Here is a 25,770-nt window from a genome sequence, read left to right on the forward strand (position 1 = left end):
AGGAAAGAGTCAAGGATGGGAGGAGCCCAAAAAATAAAAAGATTCAGCGAAAGGATGAGCCCAAGAAAACGAGGTCCCAGAAGGGTAGCGTCCCTAAGAAAGGGAGGGGTCCTCCGGCTCAAACCTTCGTATAGCGCTATTTCTTGAATCGGGAATACGCTCAAACTGGTAGATAAATTTATTGACTGAGTAGTATTCTCGAATAAGACGGTGTCGTCATCCATGGCGAAATGCTGAAACTGATAGACCAACGGTACCTACAACGTGTAGGTACACCAGTGGCACTGAAGTTGATAGTGGACCGTATATGAAGTTTCTTCAGCTGTTATCAGATCAGAAATGAAATTTGAAATCCTCCGGAATTACTTGGTAGAAATGCGAGTGTCGTTGGGGTGTGATTAGCGGCGAAACGCACTGTCTTAAAAATATTACATTAACGTTTTATTAGATAAAATGTACAGTTACCTACGCTCGAAGTAAGAAAGCTATATTAGACTAATTCGTTTGACTTTACACGGGAATTAAATTCGCAGTGTTACGCTTCACAAATCCTCCAAAGACTAAATAGAACGGACAGTAGGGGGGGTATAGAGAGGGGGTGAAAGGAATGCCGAAAAAATTCATTTTTTGTTCAAATGTAGATAATGGAAGCGAACCATCACCATAAATAGTACATATATTTATATATATTTATAGAACTATGTATAACGTGATTCGGGGTACTGGTAATATATAACAGTGAGCGATAACGACACGGCAGTGTGTGAACCCTAGGGGATGAAAGTACGGAGGGCTAGTCGTTGGAGGAGTTGTTTCTAGAAATACAAAACCGACCATCTGAGTATTCCAGTGGTCTGTAGTGCATTCCAATGAGAATTATATAAAATTACGGTATAAAATAATTATTATCCTAGGAGACTTATGATAGGTGATAGTCAGGAGAAGGTTCAGCTACGGATTCTGTAGTGAACAGTGGATTTGGGAACTCTGGTGGATGTGGCAGTGGTCCAGCAGTCTTTGGCTGGCGACGATACGCCATTAGCCAGCAGGATACAGCAATAGCCACAGCGACTAGTGCCAGCAGTGCTGTTATTACTAATGCTATCACAAAGCCGACCATAGAAACGCATATATCCTCCACCCTATGTTCTGAAGCGACTGTAACAATTGAAACAAACATGTTAAATAATCGTACCATAGTAATATTAGCTAATATTCTCGTGGTACCACTTACATTCAGCTGGATCCGATGTAAACCTCTCTTCTCTCCTCTCTAATGTAAATATAAGATTCGACTGGATCGTTATTTCTTCCCTAAGCTGCCCCTCGAAGGTGTCGGAGACGCTCAAAGCTGTATTATTTGACTCGGACTCGCTGACGTCTCGCCGACGGCGGCCAAAAGCGTCGTATCCTCGGCAATTCACCTGATTCATTCAATAACAATCGTAAATCAACTACTGTGATTTCCGCGATTCATGCAGAGTAACAACAATGAAGATGCTTACAGGCTGACAGCGTCCGAAGCACACGCGAATATTGCACTGGAACCGAATATTGTCGCTACTGGGGAACTTGAACGCGTTGAAACTGGCCATCAAGGCCTGTGTTTCAGGGTTCTGTTGCCATTCGCCGAATATCGAGGGTTCCTTCGCGCACCCGTTCTCATCCGTCACAGGGTACTCGGTCGGCACATTGTCGTCCATCGTCTTGGCCACACAGTTTCGAGCGAAACCACCGTAAATGCCTGAAGCATTCGAGTACACGGTTTAGTCGGTTCGGCAACGGTTCGATACTCGATAAGGATGGATACAGGGTACTTACTGGAAGGCTGAACTTGGATTTGCAACATCAGGTTGTCTCCAATTTCAGCGGAGTTGATTTCATTTCCGTTTTCGGTGACGATCTTCATTTCGCAAACAGGCGGTGGACCTGTGTTGGCTATAGTACCTGCGGTGGTCAACATGGAGACGTTGAAGCCGAGAGTGACGTTTTGCTCTCCGGTTTGATAGATGCACTTGATGTGGTAGGCTTGGGCTTTGTAAGTCATCAATTTCGGGTGCTTTTGAATGACTAACACGAAGCTTGCGTTTCCCTGAAAGCGCGAGAAGAACGTGCTGTTAAACTGAACTGTTCGAATCGATCGAACCGTAGACGAAGATTGTTGGGACATTTTCACAGTTTCACTTACGTCCACGTGGATTAGTCCACAGTTTCCGAACGCCACTTTGAATATCTCTATTTTGCGTACGGTTTCGGAAGAGATCGACACGACTCTTCTGCACTGCTCGTCCTTGCTGCGGCCTTTGACGTAGAGGACGCCATCGAATTCGTCGTCCTGCAGGTGTATCTGGACCTGGACTCCGTCGGATAGACAGCTGACGATGATGTCCGGTCTGGGGAAGTCGGTGCGCAATCTGTTTCCGTTGTCTGTCCAAAGAAAATGATATTAGTTACTCGGACATTTCAAATGTTAAAAGAAGCTACAAAATTCTGATTCTACTTCGTTGTCTCTATAATTTAACAATCTGAAAATAAATAATCTGGAATCGGTTAATATGAAGAATCAAGCTTACAGCATTGGGTGTAAGCGTTGCCACTGTATCCGCTGATGCAAGTGCAGATAGCTTGATGGTGAGTAGCGTTGCAGATGGCATTCGTACCGCACATTTGCGTAGCACAAGGATCTTCGCAGGTCTGACTGGTCTTCTCGCAGTACCTGTTGTCAGCGCAATCGTCGTCGCGTCTGCACTTGACTATTTCAGCTGCAAATTACAATACACCATCAATTCAACTATTCCTTGTCTCAATACTTTCAACAATCCGAAAATAACTAATCTGGGATCGATCAATTTGACCGGCGCTGGTAGGTTTAGCGTTAATATGATGAATCAAGCTTACAGCATTCGACGTAAGCGTTCCCACTGTATCCGCTGATGCAAGTGCAGATAGCTTGATGGCGAGTGGGATTGCAGATGGCATTCGTAGCGCACGTTTGCGTGACACAAGGATCTTCGCAGGTCTGGCTGGTCTTCTCGCAGTACCTGTTGTCAGCGCAATCGTCGTCGCGGATGCACTTGATTATTTCAGCTGCAAATTACAATACAACGTCAATTCAACCATTTCTTCTAATACTCAGAAATCAAACACCTCAATCTGAAAAATCTTCTTACCTAAGGTGCAGTATCCATTGGCACGGAGTACGTAACCATACTCAGCAGGGCACACGCAACGACCATATTCATCGATGCTCATTCCTTTCTCAAGAGCACACTCGCAGTATCCGTCCTTGTTGATGATCATTCCAGCCTGTATGCGGCAAGGTATACAAACGTCGCTCTCGTTCTTGGCTGTACCGGGTGGACAGATGCAGTTGCCATTTTCGTCACGGATCTGACCTTTGTCCACTGGACACACGTCAGCTGTAAAATGAGATAATTTAATTAGAAACCTTTCTGTAACATTGGGTATCTGTTAAAGATGCTCGGATTCAAGAAAGTACCCTTTTCACAGCGCTCGACCGCGTTTCCTCTGTATCCCGGGATGCACTCGCAGATCATAGTTCTCACAGGACTCGTGTCAAGGATCTTGCAGTCTGCATTCGCCACGCAAGGCTGAATCTTTACACAGGGATTGATGCACTCGCCGTTGAAGCAGGCTGTTTGAGATGGACACTCGTTGTCTGCCTTGCACTTCTCTGTGACTGAACGCGTATATTAGATTAGTGAAAAAGATCTTTTACAAAGATGTTTAATATTAAGAAAAATTTGATGCTTACGTTTGGTGCATGCCGACTCAACGTCACCGATGTACCCAGGCGGACAAGCGCATTCGACCAGATGATTGTAAACGTTACAGTTCATGTCTCCGCGGCAAGGATTCACAGTACAAGGGTTTTCGCAACGGCTGTTGATGCAAGCCGTATTCGTCGGACAATCCGAGTTGGTCCTGCAGCCCAGAAGAGTGCAAGCGACCCTCGGATTACCGCCAAGGCCAGGTGGACATTCGCAAATAGCCTTGTGATTGACTCCTTGACAAACTGCATTCTTGCCACAGGTTGGTTCGGTTGGAGAACATGCAGGAACGCAGTTGTGTTGCACACAAACGTGTGTCCCGCTGCACTCGGCGTCCGTATGGCATCCGACCACTGAAACAACAAATTGAAAATTATCTCATCTGTCTTCATTTATTTCTCTGTTCCTCCGTTATTCCCAAAATTAAAAAATAAAACAGGTCCTTCACCTTTGGTGCAGGCCACATCAGCGTTCCCATCATAGCCAGCAACGCAAGAGCAAATGGGTTTATGATCAGCAACGAGACACTCGGAGTTAGGTCCGCAAGCACAAGGATTCTTGCAGATAGCGTTCACGCAAGCCTTGTCCGAAGGACAATCGCTGTCTCTGGTGCATTCGATATCTAAAATTGGTGTGGTGGCTCTGCAAGTTCCACTGCCACTGCTGACATAGCCGCTAGGGCACACGCAGACCATGGTTCGAACAGGGTGAGTTGGTAGGACCCTGCATTCGGAAGGTTCCGTACAAGGCTCAACAACAGAGCAAGGATTCTGGCATCTGTTATTGAAGCAGGCCAACGAATCAGGACAATCGTCATCCTCCCTACACTCCGGTTTGTCTTCAGGTTTGCAATTCACGTAAGGGTTGCCCACGTGATGAGCAGGGCATCGACAAATCGGCAGATGATTTAAACCTCTGCACTCAGCTAATGGAGAGCAAGGATTGCCATGACGGCAAGCGTCTACGCATTGAAGATTGATGCACGAATGATCACCAGGACAGTCCCCGTTACTGTAGCAGCCGATCACTCTGCAGCGGTCCAAGGGATTGCCATGGTAGCCTTTGCGACACCTGCAATCCGCTTTATGGTTGTTCGAGTAGCATTCCGCGTTCACGCCGCAGTTGTCAGACACCAAGCAAGGGTTCACGCAGTTGTTGTTCACGCAGCTCTTGTCCAATGCGCACTCGGTGTCTCTTGTGCATTCAACTGAGTAGCAAGCGATGTCTGGGTTGCCTTGGTAGCCTTCTTCGCAGGAGCAGATTGGTTTGTGGCCTCTGACGTAGCAGGCTGCGTTGACACCGCAGTTGCATGGGTTTCTGCATTGCCTGTTGATGCAGGACTCGTTGTCGCTGCACTCGTCGTTGCTGGTGCAGGTACCGATCGTTGTTATTTGAACTGGAAGAATGAGAGAAATCAATCAATTGCAACAAGGGAAAAAGTAGAAATTTCATAATTCTTTTGGTTATTTTATGTAACATCTGTCTATAAGTGCTGCAAGTGATTAGAACAACATACTTGGTCTGCAGACTTCGTCGATGTCGGTGGTCCATCCTTCGGGACAAGTGCACGTCATGGTCCTGACAGGAACAGTGTCAAGAACGTTGCACCTGGCGTTCTCCGAGCACGGTTTGATCACCGGGCAAGGATCAATGCACTTGTTCTTGATGCAGACCAATTTATCAGCGCAGTCGATGTCGATCCTGCACTCAGGTTCGTCCAGGTAAGTCTTGCGATGTTCACAATACGAATAAGGATTTCCTACAGGCAGGCTTTCAGGACAACGGCAGGTAGCTTCGTGGTCCTGTACATAGCAAATTGCATTCTGCGCGCAAGGCGACTCCGCGATGCAAGGATTGATGCAGCGTCCGCTGTCGCAGGCCAGGTTTCGAGGACAATCGTGGTCAGCGTTGCACTCGGCTCTCTCGCAATGCACTTCCGGATTACCGAAGTAGCCGGGTCCACAGCGACAAACTGCGCGATGATGTTCGCCGTAGCATTCTGCGTTGATTGCGCATTTGTTCTCCAGAATGCACGGGTTCACGCATTGACCGTTGTAACAGGTTGCTACGTTGTTGCACTCGGTGTCAGATTCACAATCCACTGCAAATAGAAATGTCACGGTGTGAAGACAATGCAAGTAAACATGGTGACTGATAGTTTTCATTGATTTATCGCGGCTTACGTTTGAAACAGCCTAGTTGGGGATTTCCGGAGTAGCCTGGTGGACACGAACACGATGGATAGTGATCGACAACGGTGCATTTTGCGTTAGGACCGCAGTTACATGGGTTGATGCACAGGCTGTTCACGCAGGCTGAGTTGCCAGCGCAGTCGCTGTTCGATCGACATTCAGCAACTATGCCAGCTAGAAGAAGAATTGTTTGCAAATGATTTGATGCATTCGTTGCAATCCTTTCAGTCCTATCTGTTTACTTTGACAAGACGTATAAAATTGATTTGATGACTTACGTGGTATGCAATTGATTCTAGCATCGCCGTCGTAGTTAGCAGGACACCTGCATATCGCGATGTGATTGTTCACATGACAAAGTGAGTTTCTTCCGCAAGGATCTGCAGCCACGCACGGATTCACGCAGAGAGAATTAACGCACTGTTTGTCATTGGAACATTCGCTGTTAGCGTAGCATTCCGGTCGATACGGTGGCAGCGTAACCAATGGTGCTGAAATAGAACAGTTTATTATCATCGCACAAGATCATTATACATATACTTCTCAATTAATTTTTCGATTTAATGAAACCGTACTTCTGATGCACTCGATGTAAGCGTTGCCAGAGAACTCAGGTGCACACTGGCAAACACCGGTGTGAGACACTGACTTGCATTGAGCGTTCAGACCGCATCGAGTTGTGAGGCAAGCTTCGATGCAGGTTCCACTGATGCACTTGTCCGAATTGTTGCAGTCCTGGTCTTGGAGGCACTGGACGTTGGCTAACACTGTAATCGATGTTTTAATTATGTATTACGTCGGAAGATGAGATTTTTCGATAGAGGATTTACGAGATTTACCAATTCTCTTGCACTGTCCGTTGATGTCGGTGATGGTGTTCGGTGGACAGCTGCAGATCATCGTACGAAGCGGTACCGTGTTCAATACTTTGCATTCTTGGTCGCCCGTGCACATGTGCGATGACAAACAAGGATCTTGACATATCCCATTGATGCAGGCCAAGTTTAGTGGGCAGTCGCTGTCATCCTTGCATCTCGGCTCTACTGACACACCTGTAATAAATGAAGAAAACAGGTGATTAAATCGTGCACGCTGTGAACTGGATTCTAATCAGACCAAATTTTGAAATGCAACGAAATATGTCTAAAATGTAAATCATCCATGGATGCATGTTTACAATTCCACAAAACGATCGTAAATTAAAAATATTCGAAATAGTTATACTTGTTTGACTCGATATGCAAACTAACTTACCAGTGCATTCGATGTAAGGGTTTCCAGACGTTCCCGAAGGACAGATGCACTTCGGTTGGTGGTCTCTAGCGATGCAGTTGGCAGTGTCAGCGCAAACGTCATCCTCGCAAACAGGTCGACAGACTCTGTTCAGTCTGTCGCAAGCCTCGTGATCGGCGCAGTCCTCATTGTAATGACACACTGCTGAGATGCAGGCAATGCGTGCATCACCTTGTGTGCCTCGCGGACAGACGCATTGCGCTCGATGGGAAATCGCGATGCACTCTGCTCCACGACCGCATGCAATGCCGTCATCGAGACACGGACTGACGCAGTTCTCATTCTGGCAAGCCTTGTCGTACGGACAGTCGTCGTCTGACACGCATTCGGCTGAAGATGTAACAAATTGTTATTGTATGCACCTTTTGTTACTTGAAATTCTCACGCATTGTTTCCATACATTATACATATACATAGTATCTAGTGAATAAGTTTTTTATTTGTGTAATTCGTGATGTTTCTCCGAAATTATGAGACTTACGTTTGAAACACTGCACTTGAGGATCACCAGCATAGTTCTGTAAACAGTGACAAGTTGGATGATGGTTCACCATGACGCATTCTGCATTCAATCCACATTGCCCGCCTAGACATGGGTTTTGGCAGAGCTGGTTGATGCAAGCTGCTTCTGGTGCGCAATCGGAGTTCTTTGTGCAGTCAGGGAATCCGTCAGTGCCTACAACAAAATTATTGTTATTTTACACAGGATCTTGATCATACTGGAAAATAGTCGCAAAATATTTGCGACAAAAACCTTAATTCTTGCAAATCATTGTTCAATACTGCGAGCATTACCTCTGTAGCAGTTCATGAATGGATCTCCAGACAGACCCGTGTTGCAGTGACATTGGCTTCGATGGTTTTGCACAACGCAATGCGCGTTCGATGCACAAGGATTGATGGTGCAAGGGTTGATGCATCGGGAGTTCAAGCATGCCATATTCGATGTGCAGTCCGAATCAGAATTGCAGAGTGCGTCGAGTTGTTTGTCCACTGAAAAAAATGTAAAAGCGTTCATTAATCAACGATTCCCGAAACTACGGCGATTTTAAAATGCAACCGATGCATACCTGGAATGCAGGCGACCGTTGCATCGCCAGCGAAGTTCGGTAGGCATTCGCAAATCATGGTCCTCATCGGTAGCGTGTCCACAACGGAGCATTTTGCACCAGCGATGCAAGGCTTCGTTTCAATGCACGGATCCTTGCAGATGCCATTGAAACAGCCTAACTTGCTGGGGCAGTCTCCGTCTACCTGACATGATGGTTGCAGGTCTACTGGTTCTGGAGGGAGAGAAAGGGAGAAATTTTGCAATTATTCAATTCTTCTAATCTTTCTACGATTGAAAGATTTTAAGTGCATCTTTAATTCAATTTAAATGGATCTATTTAGCAAAAATCATTAGAAAAATAATTTAATTACCCATCAGGCAATTCGTGTAAGGATCCCCGATGTAGCCAGGCGCGCATCGACAGTTAGGCCTGTGGTTGACAACAGTGCATTGAGCTGACAAAGGACAGTTGCAAGGATTAACGCATCTCTGGTTGCGACACGCCAAAGAAGATGGACAGTCGTTGTCATTGGTGCACTCCGGTCTCTCGCAAATTTGATAAGGATTGCCTTGGTATCCGTCAGGACAGTAGCAACGAGGTCTATGGTAGCCGTCAGATGAGCAGAGTGCATTCACGCCACATTGGGTGACCAAGCAGGCGTCCGTGCACTCGTTGTTGACGCAGGATTGAGTTAATGGACACTCGCTGTCACCGCGGCATCCAACTGCAACGATAAATGCAACGTATTTGTTATATTTGGAAACGGTAATTTCTTTACAAATACGTATCAGAAATGTTCAGGACTGCTTTCGTACTTTCACGACAGTGTTGTTGAGGATTGCCAGTGAAACCTTCGTTGCAGACGCATACAGCTCGGTGCAACAGAACGTGACAGCGACTGTTGTAACCGCAGGAGTCCAAAGTGCAAGGATCGACGCATCTCTGGTTGTAGCAGGCCTTGTTGTTGGGACAGTCGTAGTTCTGAGTGCATTCTGGGACTGGCACTGCAAGTGGGAATCAAATATTAATCGAGAGTGACCAGAAAATGTATAAGCGAATGCTTTAAAATTTGCGGTGCCAAAGTTTAATCGATTACTGGACTGTGAATCTCTATCTATGTAAATTACTACTAAGTCGAGTCATTTCATTTCTGCAAATAAGACTGATTTGGAGGAATTACCGTCAGCAGGTGGAACATTGCACTGTATCCTCGCGTTGCCAATGAATCCAGGCGGACACGAGCAGACAGGCTTGTGATTGACAGTCTGACAAAGTGAATTGACACCACAGGAACCAATGCAAGGGTCTCTGCACTTCTGGGCGAAACAAGCCTTGTCTCTTGGACAGTCTTCATTAATCACGCATTCAGGATAGATACAAACTGCAACGCCATTTCTGACTCTGCATTCGCCGTTGTAGCTGCAGGGTGATGGACTGCAAGGGTCTGTTTCTAGAAAATGCATGACCGGTTTAGAATTTTTTTGCGGTTCACGAAATTTAATGTAATTATGCAATTCGAGCTTACCAATTAATTGGTTGCATTCCACGAACGGATTACCAATTAACGGGGACGGACAGCTGCAGAGTGGACTGTGATTGATCGCTTTGCAAATCGCCTTGATGCCGCAAACATTCTGTGTGCAAGGATTTATGCACCTGTTGTTAATGCACGCTTTGTCTCCTGGGCAGTCCGAGCTGATCACACACTCCGGGTGACAACCGGTGACACTGGAAGGTACACCTTGAAGACCGGGGAGGCATTTGCAGACGACAGTGTCGCCGACCTTCTCGCAGAGCGTGTTTGGACCGCACGGGGATGGAGAGCATGGGTCTCTTTCTTTTGGTTCTGTGTGGAAAGAAGAAAATTATGTTTATGCTTAGGACTGCTGCAATAAATCCTGGGAGGAGGGGTAACCACGTTCTGTGAATTTTTAAATGGTTCTGAATAGAATTCTGTAAATTTTTAAATGGTTCTGAATAGAATTCTGTGAATTTTTAAATGGTTCTGAATAGAATTCTGTGAATTTTTAAATGATTCTGTGCAGAATCAAATAGAATCAGAAAGGGATGAATAAATTTTGTAAAATTTAAAGTTGTCCTTGACAGGATCGGAAGGGGATGACTAAATTTTGTGAATTTAGAAATTCTGCTTGATAGAGCTAGAAAAAGAATAAGTAGGTCTTACGAATTTTGAAATTCTATTTCATCGATCTAGAGAAAGATGTGAAACTCTCCTTGACCGAACTAGAAAGGGAAGAAGAGGTACTTTACCTTCAGCCCTGCAGAGGGTGAACGCATCCCCTATAGTCGGCAGAGGGCAAGAGCAAATGGGAATGTGACTGGTCACGGTGCAAAGAGCTCCTACGCCGCAGGTGCCAGGACAAGGATCCTGGCACTTGGTCCTGATGCAGGCCTGCGACTTCGGACAGTCGGTGTTCACCAAGCACTCGGGTTGACATCCTTCGTACGCATTTCCTCGGTACCCAGGAATGCACTCGCAGAATGCGGTGTTCGATCTCTCCCTGCAGTAAGCGTTGACTCCGCATGGCGATGGACTGCATGGTCTTGATGGTGTTGGTGGCAGTGTTGGTACTACAATAAGAACATTATAGAATTAATCATAACACTCCTGAACTAGTCTGCTTAAAGATAAAACAGATTACGAGTCAGAGAAAGAAAGAGTTAATTTACAACGATCTTGGATTCGAAGAGAGTATAAGTGCGAAGCTGTACAAGAAACGCGAATGATTTACAAAGAGTATATGATTTACATAGACCGAGAGCGTACGTAGAGTGAAACATCGTGTATGGACAAAACTATGATCAGATTTGATAGAGAAGATAACTATAGAAGTATGTGAATACTATCTGCATGCGATTTCTTTTTTGTATACAATCGTATATATGTACAATATTTACAGCTAAAACGAAAAAGAAAAGAAAGTATCAGCTTCGTGACGAATCGGTCGGGATGAAAACTTAATTAATTGGTATTAATTGATCAAATTCGCGGGACGTTTGATGATAGAATGATCGCGGTCACACGGGATGGTCCTTACTCGTGATCGGGGAACAAACAGTGACCGGGTCTCCTGTATATCCCTCGGGACAGACGCAACGGATGTAATGCAGGGCAACCTGGCACAGGGCATTGGTACCGCAGAGCCCAACACAAGGGTCGGTACACTTCTGTCTAATGCAGGCCTGACTGCCAGAGCACTCGCTGTTCACGAGACACTCGGGCCTACAGTTGGGAGGAGATCCTATGTACTCGGGCATACAGGCACAGGACGGTTTATTGTTGATTACAGTGCACTGGGAGTTCGGTCCACACGGCGAGGGGGTGCACGGGTCCAGGCTGGGTTCCAGGTCGTTCGTTTCTGTTCGTCGACAACAAACACAGTTCGGTTAGGGGGTACAGGACCTTCCAATAGCTAAAATCAATGGTTACCTTCGCTTCGAACGATTTAACAAGGTTCAACATGCTTATACTTTCCAGGATTTACGTTAATAAAAAGAGGATTCCTCACTCGAACATAATTACGCAAACATTTTGTACATTGAAGAATGGTTTCACCCTTTCGAAATATTCAGAAAGAATGAGACCATCGGAAGCTACGATAAAAAGATTTCTCGAAGTTTTAAAATTGCTGAACCTTTTAGGGTGGATCTGTTCAGAGAATGTGCAAGTTATACAGCTCTACTTACGGATGGGGAAGCAGCTGACGAACGGATCGCCAGAGAACCGTTCAGGGCAGCTGCAAATGGGGTTGTGATTGCGCACGGCGCACAGTGCGCCCTGTCCGCAAGTGTTCTCGCATGGGTTCTGACATCTCTGGTTCACGCAAGCTCTACTTTGCTCGCAGTCGGTGTTCACAAGACACTCGGGCCTGCAACTGGGAGGAGTCCCGAAGTATCCAGGGAGGCAGGAGCAGGAGGCCTGTTCGCCGAAATCGCGGCAAACGCTGTTGGGTCCGCAGGGTGAGGGCTCGCAGGGTCTCACGCGTTCTATCGTCAAGCAAGAGGGATCAATCAACAGGTTCACATAGTGTCGATAAACAGTTATTTTATGGGAGTACAGGTAGTCGGGACACTCACTTCGGACTGGGTTACAGAGGGTGAAGGAATCTCCCTCGTAGTTTTCTATGCAACTGCAGGTGGGAATGTGGTTAACGACAACGCATTCTGCGTTCTGGCCGCAGACTCCTGCGCAAGGGTCCACGCACTTGTTGTTGGAGCAGGCCCTGTCACGGCTGCAGTCCGAGTTTTGCACGCATTCTGGATAGCAGCCTTCATAAGGGTTGCCACGATATTCGCTAATGCAGGTGCATGATCCGTTTCGACACTGGGTGTTCGGGCCGCAGGGCGAAGGGTTGCAGGGGTCCGAGGGCGCTGGAGGGGCTGGTCGAAGGAATTTGGGTCAGTTAAAAGCATCATAAGTGTCTAAAGAAAATGCTTATTAAAGTTACACAAGCTCCTCTGGATTGAAACCACATACTAGACATTTTTTAGAAAAATACCCTATATACATCTCCATTTTCCTCAAACTTGGGGGTTTAAAACACGTTTCTTCCAATATCTCCGGGACATTTGAAGAAATATGTTTTCGACCTCCAACTTGGAAGCTTGAGACGAACAATTCGTATCTGATATTTTTCTAAGAACCATCTCTTGCCCAAGCTCCATCAATGTGTAACTTGTGGAACAAGCTCCCTCTTACGATCAAACTGCAATTTGCGATCTTACTTGCAGGCTTCGGCTGGCAACTGGTAAATGCATCGCCCACAAAGTCCGCGGGGCAAGTGCAAGATGGAGTGTGATTGATCACGTTGCACAATGCATTCGACCCACAGGATCCCGGACATGGATCTATGCACCGTTCTCGGACGCATGCTTTATCGCTGGTACAATCTGAGTTCACCAAGCACTCTGGTCGACAGTTAGGGGCTGAGCCCATGTAACTGGGTAAGCAGGAGCAGGATGGTATTCCTCCTATGTCTTGGCACTGGGAGAACGGTCCGCAGGGTGATGGTACACAGGGATTCACGGGGGTGGATGGTACTATGGCTAAAAATAGGAAATATTCGGTCACCAATTGAAACATCGTTTGGCTATCGTTGAAAGACGTTCTGGTCACTTACTGGTGATATCGAAGCATTTTACGAATGGGTCTCCTGTTTGACCAGCACTGCAGCTGCAGATGGGGCTATGGTGGAACACTTCGCACCTAGCACTTGCACCACAGACACCTGGGCAAGGATCAACGCATCTCTGACCCATGCAGGCTTGATTAACAGGACATTCTGCGCTGACAACGCATTCTGGTCTACACGCTGGTGGGGATCCTCTAAAGGTGGGCAAGCAGGAGCAGCTAGGCTGGCCGTTGACATCTTGACAACGGCTGTTTGGTCCGCAGGGTGATGGTTCGCATGGGTTCGCGGTAACTGGTTTGGCTATTTTTCAGTTCAACGTCAATTAGCTTCAAATTCTGATCCTAAGTCGTGGAGTTTCAAAACCTGATAACTTACGGAGCTCTTCAAGCACACCACAGGATCTGAATGGATTTCCGGTGAAACCTGACCTGCAACTACAGGTAGGAATGTGATTGATAACCTGGCAGACCGCGTTGAGTCCGCAGGTGCCTGGACAAGGATCCTGGCACCTGTTTCTGATACAGGCTCGGTTGAATTGACAATCTGAGTCGATGAGACACTCGGGTCGACAGTTTTCGTAAGGATTGCCATAGAAATCAGGGAGACAGCTGCACAGAGCTGAGCCATAGGAATCACGGCAAATGGCGTTCGCGCCACAGGGCGATGGCTGACATGGATTCACTCTGGCTGGGGTATAGTCCACTATGATCAAAACCGAAGTGTCGTTAGAATTTCTCTGAAATGATAGTTGATTGATAAGGGAGAAGTGAATCTTACTGGTCTGAGGGGTACACTGAACAAATGGATCTCCAGTGAAACCAGTTGCACAACTGCACATGGGGGTGTGACTGACAGTCCTGCACTCGGTATTTCTTCCACAGGATTGCGGACAAGCATCTCTGCACTTCTGATTGATGCACGCTTGTTGGACTGGACACTCTGAGTTGCTGACACACTCTGGCTTGCAGTTCGGTGGCGTTCCTATGAATTCTGGGAGACAGGTGCAGGAGGGTGTGTTGTTGATCACTTGGCAGGCTGCGTTCGGGCCGCAGGGTGAGGGCTGGCAGGGGTTCACTGGGACGCCCGGTAACTTGTCTAAAATTAGCAAAGTGCCCGCTGAAGTTAACCTTTGAATCTCTGGGAATTAAACTGTGATAGCAAAATCCTTCTTACTGGGTGGTGTGCATTGGACAAACGGATCCCCGACGAACTGGTCGAAGCACCTACACACGGGGTTGTGATTGATGACAGTGCACTGTGCGGATAGCCCGCAAGCGCCCAAGCATGGGTCAATGCACTTCTGATTGCTGCAGGCTCTGTTTCGCGGGCAATCGGTGCTAACGATGCACTCAGGTCTGCAGGAAGGTGGTGATCCTTTGAACCCGTTGACGCAAGTGCACACTGCTTGACCGTTCGAGGAACGACAGTGACTGTTCGGCCCACAGGGGGACGGGTTACAGGGGTCGATGATGGGCATGTCTGAATTTTAATTAATATCAATCACACATTTTCTTTAAACTGCCATAAATACCAATGACCGAATGACCAACCTCTCATCGGGCTACACGCAACGAACGCATTGCCAGTCATGTTCCTAGGACAACTGCACATGGGCAAGTGATTGACCACGTTGCACTCTGCGTTCGCTCCGCAGGTACCCACGCAAGGATTCCTACACTTGTGCAGTATACAGGCTTCGGTTCGGAGGCAGTCAGTGTTGATGACGCATTCAGGTCGGCAGATACTGTAGGGATCACCCAGGTAACCGGGTATGCAAGTGCATGTGCCGTCTCTGCACTGTGCATTCGGTCCGCATGGCGAGGGGTTGCAAGGGTCTGTCGGGGCCTCTATCACTAAAATGCCAGGATTAGTGTGCGGTGTATTTGTGTCAGCTTCAGACACAATTACTTCAGTGGACTAACTGAAGGAACACTGTAGATCATAACCCTCGTACATCCCTCAAAAGTAGTTGCATAAATGATCCAAATTTTCGCTTGAGGAACGTAGGAGGGTGAGAATTAATTGATAGCGTCATTGATAGTTTTTGCTTACTGCCGGGTGGAGGGACAGGAGAGCAACTGGTGAACGGGTCACCGGTGTAACCTGCAGGACAGGTGCAAGCTGGCGTGTGATTAACCACAGTACATCTTGCACCAATGCCGCAGGATCCTGGACAAGGTTCCCTGCACCTTTCACGGATGCAGGCATTGTTCGCCGTGCAGTCCGAGTTCATGGTGCACTCTGGCCGACAATTTGGAGGCACTCCGATGTAGTTGTTCATGCAAGTGCAGACGGGAGAATCGCGCAAGGACTTGCATAATGCATTTGGACCGCAGGGTGACGGAATGCATGGGTCTTTTGGATATTGGTTAGCTGGTTCAGGTGCTGCGGAAAAATAATAGAATTATTCAAGTGGACAATCATTCGGTTCGATGGTAAACAAAACGGGAAAATAAACTCACTCGTCATAGGGAAACAATATACGAAAGGATCCCCTGTTAATCCACCGCCGCAGCTACAGATCGGGCTATTGTGAATGACTTTGCACTGTGCATTGCGACCGCAAGCACCAGCGCAGGGGTCTCTGCACTTCTGATTCACGCAAGCTAGGTTCGAGTTGCATTCTGAATTGACGACGCATTCGGGTCTGCAGTTTGGTGGAGTTCCTACGTATTGGGGCAGGCAAGAACATACTCCTTGACCGTTGACATTCTGGCACTGACTATTTGGACCGCAGGGCGACGGTCTGCATACGTCGGGCTCGTCTTCTACGACTATAAAATATGGTAATGTAGGTATCATCGATTAATTTGCGAAATACGGGGCTAAAGGTCTTCAAACAAGAAAATTGATCGTTTTAGGGATTCTGTAAGCTGATGAAATTTGAAGACCACAGCAGGAAGCCGACGGTATAAGTACTTACTGGTGGGCAGTTTGTACAAACAGTTGGTGTAAGGATCGCCGGTATACTGTGGCAGACAGGTGCACACAGGAAGGTTGTTGACAACCTGGCAGTTGGTGTTGCCACCGCAAGCACCGGGACAAGGATTCTGACACTTCAGATTGATACATGCCAAATTGGAGGGACAGTCTGACGCGATTGTACATTCGGGTCGACATCCTTCGTAAGGATTGCCGATGTATTCCTGTAAACAATAGCAAAAGCCGACCCCGTTTTGCTCGCGGCAAACGGCGTTAGCTCCGCAAGGGGATGGTTGACAGGGTCGTGTTGGAATCGCTGGTACCGCTAAAAAGACAAGCACGAAATCAACTCTCAAATATTCCATCCTAAGCCATCAATTTCCCATTGATCACTTACGTGGCTTGGGAGTGCATTGAACGAAAGGATCCCCAGTGAAATCTCTCATGCAGGTGCAAGCTGGCACATGATTCACCACGTGACATTCTGCATTGGAGCCGCAGGAGCCTGGACAAGGGTCCCTGCACTTGCGGTTAATGCAGGCAAGGTTGTTATTGCACTCGCTGTTGCTGACGCACTCGGGTCTGCAGTTGGGAGGGGTGCCAATGAACTCTGGCTTGCAGGAGCAGGATGGTTGGTTATTGATCAGTTGGCAGACGGCGTTGGGACCGCATGGTGATGGCTGACAGGGGTTCGTAGGTATCGCGGGTTCTTCGGCTTTAAAATGCGTTGAAAAATTAGCACCTGAAAAGCTAGCTGTATCTATCGAATCTAGGACACCTACGTCTGGGTATGCATCTCACGAAAGGATCGCCAGTGAAGACCGGAGGACAGCTGCAAATGGGATTGTGATTGATTACTTGGCAACGGGCGGACACTCCGCAGGATCCAGGACACGGGTCGCTACACTTCAGGTTCACACAAGCCTCGTTCAAAGGACAATCCGTGTTGACCAGACACTCTGGTCGACACGCTGGAGGACTTCCGATATAACCAGGAGCGCAGGAACAGACTGCCTGGCCGCTAAAGTCCTGGCACCTGCTACTGGGTCCGCAAGGTGACGGGTTGCAGGGTTCTACTATCGCTGGGTCTGCAAGGCAAGGTCTTCTGTTATCATGTTCTCTAATTCAGCTAGACTTTCTGAGCTTTGGATTTACCTTTGATTGGGTAGCAAGTGGTAAACGCGTTACCAGACATTCCGTCAGGACAACTGCACATGGGCGTGTGGTTGATGACAACACACTCCGCGTTATTGCCACACACGCCTATGCAAGGGTCGAAGCACTTGTTGCGGTTACATGCTCTGTCTGGGGGACAGTCTGGGTTCTGGACACACTCTGGACGACAGCCGTAGTATGGGTCGCCATGGTACTCTGGCATGCATGTGCAAGCGCCGTCGCGACAAATGGCGTTCGAGCCACAGGGCGAGGGGTTGCAGGCGTCTTGTGGAGCTGGGGGTGAAGCTGTTGTGACAATTTCAGTAGAGTTATTACTGGGCTGCAGTCTACATTCAATTTGAGGGGGCATTTTACCGAAAACTAACTATTAGTGCCTCAGAATAATTCACTTAAGGGTTAACTCCCGAGAATTTCATGAGAATAGTTGATTTTCAGCTAACTGCCTCCTAAAACTTGAAAACTTATGGGTCTTACAGGGACTGTCTACGAAACATCTGACGAACGGATCGCCATTGTATCCTTTAGGACAAGTGCAAACAGCCATATGGTTCACCACCAAACACTGCGCTCCTTGGCCACAAGAACCTGAACAAGGATCAGAACACCGTTGTCTGAGACAAGCTCTGTCGCTGCTGCATTCGGAATCGATGGTGCATTCTGGACGACAGTTCGGCGGGGTGCCTATGTAATTCTCCATGCAGGAGCAGCTTGGCAGCTGCGTGTTGTCTAATATGCGACAGACGGAGAACGGACCGCAGGGCGATGGAACGCAAAGATTCACTGGCTCGACTATCACTGTGGTGAAATAATCCGGTTACACTTGTTGCAAAAATAAACGTTCCAGCTAGGAATTGTGTGGCAGGACGTGGACTCACTTTCGAGTTTGAAACACCTGACGAACGAATCGCCAGTGAAGCCTGGATTGCAGCTACAGATCGGGCTGTGATTGATCACCTCGCATCTGGCGTTGATGCCGCAAATGCCGGGACAGGGATCCACGCATTTGCGGTTCTTGCAAGCACGATTTGTAGCGCACTCGGAGCTCAATGTACACTCTGGTCTGCACATCGGTGGAGTGCCTAGGAATTGGGGTGAGCAGGAACAAATTGCTTGACCGTTGGACACGCGACATTGGCTGTTCAATCCGCAAGGTGATGGGTTACAGGGGTCGGCTGGTCTCGCTGAAAACATGTCCACGAAGTTAGAACCTCTCAGAGTCTCATCAGTAAAATGAAATGAGACTCTGTGAAAGAGATTCAAGGTTTTGCATCCCTCTCTTCTCACCACTTACGTTGCTCTTGGATGATATTACACTGGGTGAACGAATCTCCAGTGAATCCTGCTTGGCAAGTGCAAAGCGGCGCATGATTCACAACTTGGCAAATAGCGTTGTACCCACAGAATCCTGGGCAAGGATTCTCACACTTCGATCTAACACAAGCTCTATCTGCCGTGCAGTCCGAGTTGATAACGCACTCTGGTCGACACCCTTCGTAAGGATTGCCGACGTAATTTGGTAGACACGTGCAGGACGCGGCGCCATTTTGCTCGTTACACATTGCGTTCGAGCCGCACGGGGTTGGGACGCACGGCGTGGGTTTCTTGATTGTATCGTCGATCGCTATAGAGACATTTCTTTTAGTATTTGAACCTGTTCGTTTCTATACAGGGTGGAGAACCTACCTCAAACACCTTAACTCTGGCGAGACCAACAAAATCTCGTATCATCAGAAATAACTGTTCAAGGTGATTGACGTAAGTTGTTCACCCTGCATTACTGCATTTACGGATGCACCACAGCTTACCTGGCTTGGGCAGACACTGTACGAACGGATCTCCCATGAAACCATAAGAACAGACGCACATGGGGGTGTGGCTGATCACGCGACACTCTGCGTTAGCGCCACAGGAGCCAGGACAGGGGTCTCGACATTTCTGATTGATGCAGGCTAAGTGGGTGGAGCACTCGCTGTTGCTAATGCACTCTGGCTTGCAGTTTGGAGGGGATCCGAGGAACTCGGGCAAACACGAGCAAGAGGGTGAGTTGTTAATCACCTGGCATCGACTGTTCGGACCGCAGGGTGTTGGTACGCAGGGGTTCAAAACTTGCGGCTCCTCTTCTGTTCGGGGGAATAGAAAAGATTAGCAGGTTGGTTAGATGCATTCTTCGTTCGTCGTAATAGTCTACTCACGTCTCCGGATACACATCGTGAAGGGATTGCCAGTCAAGTCCGGAGGGCAGCTACAAATCGGGTTGTGGTTCACTACCACGCAATCTGCTCGGATGCCACAAGTTCCGGGACAGGGGTCAATGCACTTCTGGTTGTTGCAGGCCATGTTGCTGGGACAGTCGGAACTGAGAATGCATTGTGGTCTACAATTTGGCGGGGTGTCTAGGTAGCCGGGGATGCAAGAGCAAACTGCCTGGTCGTTTATCTTTCTGCATTGACTGTTGGGTCCACAGGGTGTCGGGTTGCATGGATCTTGGGGAGCTGTCACTGTTTCAAGATTTAGGAATGTTAACTGGCGACTCGGACATATTGGATTGTTTGAAAAAAAACATGGTTATCATATGCTTCTGGAAATGTACCTTGCATCGTTGAGCAAACCACGAATGCATTGCCTGATGTTCCAGGAGGGCATGTGCAAACTGGGACGTGATTTATGACAGAGCACAAAGCGTTCTGTCCACAAGTTCCAGCGCAAGGATCGTTACATTTGCTCCTGATGCAAGCTCTGTCTCTCGGGCAATCTGAATTCAACACACATTCTGGACGACAGCCTAACATTGGGTCTCCTCGATACTCAGGCAGACAAGTGCAGACGCCGTTCAGGCATTGGGTGTTCGCGCCGCAAGAGGCACATTTGTCTTCGGGTTGGTCCATAATTGGTGGCATTGAAGGGGAACACCTCACGAAAGAGTCTCCGGTGAACCCTTCGGCGCAAGTACAGATCGGTGTGTGGTTTATCACTGAGCATTGGGCTCCTACTCCGCAAACTCCTTCGCACGGATAACGACACTTCTTCTGGATGCAAGCTTGGTTGCTGGGACACTCCGAGTTTCGGATACATTCCGGTCTACAATTTGGTGGTGTTCCTGTGTAATCTACCAGACAGGCACAGGAAGCTTGACCGTTTATGTCTCGACAGTCGGAGAAGGGTCCGCAGGGTGACGGTACGCACGGGTTCAACGGAACTGTTGCTGGTTTTATCGCTGCAATGAATCTTTTTCTTAGAAAGTGTTACCTCGATCGAATTCCTTTCTGATCGAATAAGTTAAACAAGCTACGTGAGAATTACATTGAAGGGAAATAGAGAACGTGCCACTTCTAAAAATGGACAAGATCAAATTCGTCGGGGACTTACTTGGCATCTCGAAACAAGCGACAAGGGGATCGCCAGTGAACCCTGGCTCGCAGGCGCATATAGCGTTGTGGTTGATCGTTTCGCATCTAGTGTTCGAGCCGCATGACCCAGGACAAGGGTCGTTACACTTTTGATTGATGCAAGCCATCTTAGGGGCGCATTCTGCGCTGATGATGCACTCTGGTTTGCAAGCGGGAGGGCTACCAATGAAGTCGGGTAAACAGGAGCAGACCGATTGTCCATTGACGGCTCTACACTGGCTGTTAGGTCCGCAGGGCGAGGGATTGCAGGGTCTACTGATCGTCTGATCCATTTCTACAAACGAGTTACCGATTGTCAGATCATGCACTTCGTCAAATACTTCGTACTGTTACTGGTATAGTGCAGTACCTGGCTGCATCGGCGAGCAAAGAACAAAAGCATTTCCGGTATGCCTCGGGAAGCACTCGCAGACTGGTAGATGATTGATAACATGACATTCGGCGTTCCGACCACAGGTTCCAGGACAAGGGTCTCTGCACCTAGTGTTCATGCAGGCTCGATTCGACGGACAGTCGGAATTCAAGAGACACTCGGGTCGACAGCCTTCGTACGGGTTGCCAATGTAATTCTGGATGCAGGTACAGGAGCCTGCACCGTTCTGCTCTTTACAAATTGCATTCGAACCGCAGGGGGACGGGCTGCAGGGGTCGGCAGATACGGAAGTGGTCACGGCTGTAAAATTGGGCAATTAAACAAACTGGAAAACGCTGCGGAAATACTATTACAACAACAATCTCGGCGATCCTTAGATTCTTACGTTCTCTAAAGACACATTGAGTGAACGGATCGCCGGTATACCCGCTCAAGCAGGTGCACATAGGGGTGTGGCTGACAACGTAACAGTTGGCACCGGTACCGCAGGATCCTGAGCATGGATCTGTGCACTTCTGATTGATGCAGGCTAACTGACTCGGACATTCGCTGTTACTGACGCACTCGGGCCTGCAATTGGGCGGGCTTCCGGAGAATCCTGGTGTGCAGGAGCACGAGGGCGAATTGTTAATCACCCGACACTGAGAGTTGGGGCCGCAGGGTGATGGCTGACAGGGGTCAACAACCGGCTCCTCGACTGCAACGAATCAAATCTCATTTTATCAATCTTGCTATCGACGTTCAACGAGGGCGGGACCTATAAAAAGGAATCGGCTCTTACAGAATGGTATGCACTGAACGAAAGGATCCCCGGTGAAACGTAACGGACAATTGCACAAGGGATTATGGTTGACGACGTTGCACTCGGCTCCGATGCCGCAGGTTCCTAAACAGGGGTTCGCGCAGCGTTGGTTGCTACAGGCCTCGTTCTGCGGGCAATCTGTGCTGACTATGCACTCGGGTCTACAGGTGGGCGGACTGCCCAAGTAGCCCCTGATGCACGAGCACACCGCTTGTCCGTTAACAACGCGGCACTCGCTATTCGGGCCGCAGGGTGTTGGGTTACATGGGTTTGCGAGTGTCATATCTAACGAACAGAAAAACAGTTACAATGGAATCCTAATGGTATTCGCGGAGCATGCAGGGTACAGGGGCTGGATAAATACCTTGGAGAGGGGTGCACTGACTGAACGCATTGCCGGTCATGTTCCCGGGACAGCTGCACATGGGAATGTGATTGATTACCGTGCACTGGGCATTGAAGCCACAGGTGCCCTGGCAGGGGTCCACGCACTTGTTTCGCAAACAGGCCCTGTCGCGGGGACAGTCTGTGTTCAGAACACACTCGGGTCTGCATCCGAGATAGGGGTTCCCTTGGAACTCCGGCATACATGTGCAAACACCCCTCGAGCATTCCGCGTTCGGGCCACAGGGTGACGGGACACATTCGTCTTTCTCTGGTCTTGATGGAGCTGCAAAGTGAAACGGTCAGTGAAATCCAATCGGTGGTTTTGGACGTGTGGTCCGGCCTAAGGGGGCTAGACACCTTCGGCACCTTCAAAAATTCTTCGTGGATCACGGGGATACCCTTCTCAATCGAGGATCTACTAATTTGATGTCACGGAAATGGAAACGTCAACCTTATAGGTTGCTGAGTTTCGAGCAAAAGAATTTTCGGGACCATCAAAGGTAGCTAACCCCCTCAATTCCCTCGGGAAAGGTTCCAGGGTGTCTTACGTGTGGCGGGCAGCAACTGGCAGAAGGTGAACGGATTGCCAGTGAAACCGTCGGGACAGTTGCAGACGGGAATGTGGTTCATGACAGCGCAAACGGCGCCAGAGCCACAAGAGCCAGGACAAGGGTCTCTGCACTTCATGAGGATGCAGGCCAGGTCGCTTTGACACTCGGAGCTGATCGTGCACTCGGGCCTGCAGTTGGGAGGCTGACCAATGTAACCCTCTAAGCAGGTGCACGCGGGTGATCCGCGTACGTTTCGGCATTGCGCGAAATTGCCGCAAGGAGATGGCACGCAAGGGTCTGTCTCCATTGTTGTGGGTATCGGCATGACTAGAAATTACGATTAGAGGACATGCATAACTCGGTTCTCCTGGAAGATCGATGGGAAACGAGTTTCGAGGCTTACGTTGGACAAGTGCGCAGGTGGTGAACGGGTCGCCGCTGTATCCGGGCATGCAACTGCAGATGGGACTATGGTTCACGACAATGCACTCGGTGTTCAGACCGCAAGGGCTGGGACATGGGTTCACGCATTTGTAGTCGGTGCAGGCGAGTTGTGTGGGACATTCGGAGCTAGCGACGCATTCGGGTCTACATCCAGGTGGGGTGCCAACGTAAGTAGGCAAGCATGAGCACACAGGTTGGCCCGACACCTCTTTGCATTGACTGTTCGGTCCACAAGGTGATGGGCTACACAGGTTCACTTTCACGGGGATCGCTAAACAGTGAAAGAGTTAATCGTCATGCAACCGGTCTCTGACACTGTTCGAAAATCTCTGACACGAAATTTGGACACGTATCTTCGATTCAACGTTTCTAACGGATCTACGCGAGCTGAATACTTACTAATATACACAGATTCGTGTTCAATGCGTGAATTAGTAGCAATAGATCGAGGAATGTTAATGACTATTCAGCAGCACACGGAGACCTGTTAGAGACGTTTGATCGAAGAGTCGCAAGTCCGGGGAAAGACAGTGCGATGAATTTCTTGGAGGCTGAAACTTACTGTCCATGGTACACACAACGAACGGATCGCCTGTGTACTCTGGCCGACAGGTGCAGAACGGCTGATGGTTAACGACATTGCACTCTGCGTTCTGGCCGCAGGTACCAGGACAGGGATCTTGGCATTTGTTTCGCACGCACATGCGGTTCGACGGGCAATCAGGATTAATCACACACTCGGGTCTACAGCCTACGTAGGGATTGCCAACGTACTCGGAAGGACAATAGCAAATCCCGACACCGTCTCGTTCTCTGCACAACGCGTTGGTGCCGCATGTGCCTTCCGTACAGGGTGAGGGTTCCGGGTCACGGGCTAGAACAATGCAAAATTCAAGATTAGTCTCGTCTTCTTCGTCATCTTCTTCATTCATTTTTCGTCTCTCTTACTTATGGGGTAGCAACGTGTGTACGAGTCGCCGGTGAGACCATTCGGGCAAACGCAATGGGGTACGTGGTAGACCACGTGACACTCTGCACTCTCTCCGCAGAGACCTGGACATGGATCTCTGCACTTTTGCTGCACGCAGGTTTGGTGGCTGGGGCACTCGGAGTTGGCTATGCACTCGGGTCTGCAGTTGGGCGCTATTCCTTTGTACTCGGGTAAGCAGGTGCACGATGGGAGATTATTCACTACTTGGCATTGAGAGTATGGCCCGCAGGGTGACGGTTGGCAGGGGTTCGCGGGAACTATGTCTGTGTCTTCTACGGGAAATAAAGGGGACGTTGTTAAACACCTCTGTATCTTTAGCTTGGGTACCTAATTGCTTGCGGGTCATTTCACGCCAGTGGAGAACGGTCTGTGTCTCTTAATTTCGCATATTCTACCACATGGCTCATTCCTGCCGTCCACTGTAAACGGCATGTCGACTTGGCGTGGAATGACTTAACACAAAGACTACATATTTCTTACTGATCGTGTCGCATCGGATGAACGGATCCCCAGTGTACCGTTCCGGACAGTAACAAGTGGGGTTGTGGTTGACTACCGAGCACCTAGCTGAGACACCGCAGGTGCCAACGCAAGGATCTCTACACTTCTGATTCACGCAAGCCTGGTTCTTCGGGCAATCAGAACTGACAATGCATTCTGGTCTACACAGAGGAGGGGTCCCCAGGTACTCTGATGCACAGGTGCACACAGCTTGATCGTTGACCTCTCTGCAGACACTATTGGGACCGCAGGGGGGTGGGCTGCAGGGTCTTGTCGTCGAGGGAACTGCAGTTCAACAGTTTAAAGGTTGTCAAACTATTTCGTACGAATTGTACATCCGACAAAAAGGGATTTCCATGTACCTTGCGCGGGTGAACAAAGGATCAGAGCATTTCCTACGGTGTTCGGAGGGCAACTGCACATGGGGATGTGATTGATAACTCTGCAGCTTGCACTCTGACCGCAAGCTCCAGGGCATGGGTCGACGCACTTGTTCCTGATGCAAGCTCTGTCGTTTGAACAGTCTGAGTTCAGCACACATTCGGGTCGACATCCGGTATAAGGATTGCCAGAGTACTCAGGTAAACATGTGCATACACCGTTGTTGCATTGCGCATTGGGCCCGCAAGGGAAGCTGCTGCAGGGGTCCACAACAGGCTCCACACCTGTTTCGTTTGTTGAATTTGTTAATAAACGTTTCTGTTCGTTAGATTTCAGTATTTTAGGGATCTTCAG

The 25,770-nt window shown here is 48.6% G+C and overlaps 1 protein-coding gene across 2 annotated transcripts in view; it reads right to left on the reverse strand.

Moving 5' to 3' along the window:
- Positions 1–414: 414 nt before the first annotated feature.
- Positions 415–25,770, reverse strand: part of Dpy (fibrillin-like protein dumpy) — a 114,818-nt gene continuing 89,462 nt past the window's right edge. For both annotated transcript variants that reach the window (XM_076430923.1, XM_076430934.1), the window contains 57 exons: positions 25,398–25,700; positions 25,015–25,320; positions 24,492–24,806; positions 24,106–24,417; positions 23,503–23,814; positions 23,097–23,426; positions 22,526–22,831; positions 22,141–22,446; positions 21,745–22,056; positions 21,336–21,659; positions 20,946–21,260; positions 20,170–20,793; positions 19,772–20,077; positions 19,385–19,699; positions 18,871–19,200; positions 18,455–18,760; positions 18,054–18,374; positions 17,559–17,864; positions 17,186–17,491; positions 16,801–17,118; positions 16,405–16,728; positions 15,944–16,255; positions 15,534–15,866; positions 15,032–15,334; positions 14,655–14,960; positions 14,259–14,576; positions 13,857–14,183; positions 13,470–13,781; positions 13,075–13,395; positions 12,427–12,729; positions 12,037–12,336; positions 11,388–11,708; positions 10,600–10,920; positions 9,854–10,174; positions 9,509–9,778; positions 9,144–9,332; positions 8,699–9,052; positions 8,347–8,559; positions 8,072–8,269; positions 7,758–7,952; positions 7,238–7,606; positions 6,823–7,035; positions 6,559–6,750; positions 6,262–6,474; positions 5,975–6,157; positions 5,308–5,892; positions 4,240–5,187; positions 3,776–4,144; positions 3,500–3,700; positions 3,171–3,419; positions 2,899–3,087; positions 2,574–2,762; positions 2,189–2,427; positions 1,822–2,092; positions 1,506–1,744; positions 1,235–1,424; positions 415–1,158 (listed from right to left, as the gene is read on the reverse strand). In XM_076430923.1, the coding sequence (XP_076287038.1) occupies positions 920–1,158; positions 1,235–1,424; positions 1,506–1,744; positions 1,822–2,092; positions 2,189–2,427; positions 2,574–2,762; positions 2,899–3,087; positions 3,171–3,419; positions 3,500–3,700; positions 3,776–4,144; positions 4,240–5,187; positions 5,308–5,892; positions 5,975–6,157; positions 6,262–6,474; positions 6,559–6,750; positions 6,823–7,035; positions 7,238–7,606; positions 7,758–7,952; positions 8,072–8,269; positions 8,347–8,559; positions 8,699–9,052; positions 9,144–9,332; positions 9,509–9,778; positions 9,854–10,174; positions 10,600–10,920; positions 11,388–11,708; positions 12,037–12,336; positions 12,427–12,729; positions 13,075–13,395; positions 13,470–13,781; positions 13,857–14,183; positions 14,259–14,576; positions 14,655–14,960; positions 15,032–15,334; positions 15,534–15,866; positions 15,944–16,255; positions 16,405–16,728; positions 16,801–17,118; positions 17,186–17,491; positions 17,559–17,864; positions 18,054–18,374; positions 18,455–18,760; positions 18,871–19,200; positions 19,385–19,699; positions 19,772–20,077; positions 20,170–20,793; positions 20,946–21,260; positions 21,336–21,659; positions 21,745–22,056; positions 22,141–22,446; positions 22,526–22,831; positions 23,097–23,426; positions 23,503–23,814; positions 24,106–24,417; positions 24,492–24,806; positions 25,015–25,320; positions 25,398–25,700 (17,492 nt within the window). In that variant the 3' untranslated portion in view covers positions 415–919. The remainder of the gene's footprint in view (positions 1,159–1,234; positions 1,425–1,505; positions 1,745–1,821; positions 2,093–2,188; positions 2,428–2,573; positions 2,763–2,898; positions 3,088–3,170; positions 3,420–3,499; positions 3,701–3,775; positions 4,145–4,239; positions 5,188–5,307; positions 5,893–5,974; positions 6,158–6,261; positions 6,475–6,558; positions 6,751–6,822; positions 7,036–7,237; positions 7,607–7,757; positions 7,953–8,071; positions 8,270–8,346; positions 8,560–8,698; positions 9,053–9,143; positions 9,333–9,508; positions 9,779–9,853; positions 10,175–10,599; positions 10,921–11,387; positions 11,709–12,036; positions 12,337–12,426; positions 12,730–13,074; positions 13,396–13,469; positions 13,782–13,856; positions 14,184–14,258; positions 14,577–14,654; positions 14,961–15,031; positions 15,335–15,533; positions 15,867–15,943; positions 16,256–16,404; positions 16,729–16,800; positions 17,119–17,185; positions 17,492–17,558; positions 17,865–18,053; positions 18,375–18,454; positions 18,761–18,870; positions 19,201–19,384; positions 19,700–19,771; positions 20,078–20,169; positions 20,794–20,945; positions 21,261–21,335; positions 21,660–21,744; positions 22,057–22,140; positions 22,447–22,525; positions 22,832–23,096; positions 23,427–23,502; positions 23,815–24,105; positions 24,418–24,491; positions 24,807–25,014; positions 25,321–25,397; positions 25,701–25,770) is intronic.

This window comes from Lasioglossum baleicum, chromosome 1 (genome assembly GCF_051020765.1).
Source record: "Lasioglossum baleicum chromosome 1, iyLasBale1, whole genome shotgun sequence".
In the NCBI taxonomy this organism is placed as follows: Eukaryota; Metazoa; Arthropoda; class Insecta; order Hymenoptera; family Halictidae; genus Lasioglossum; species Lasioglossum baleicum.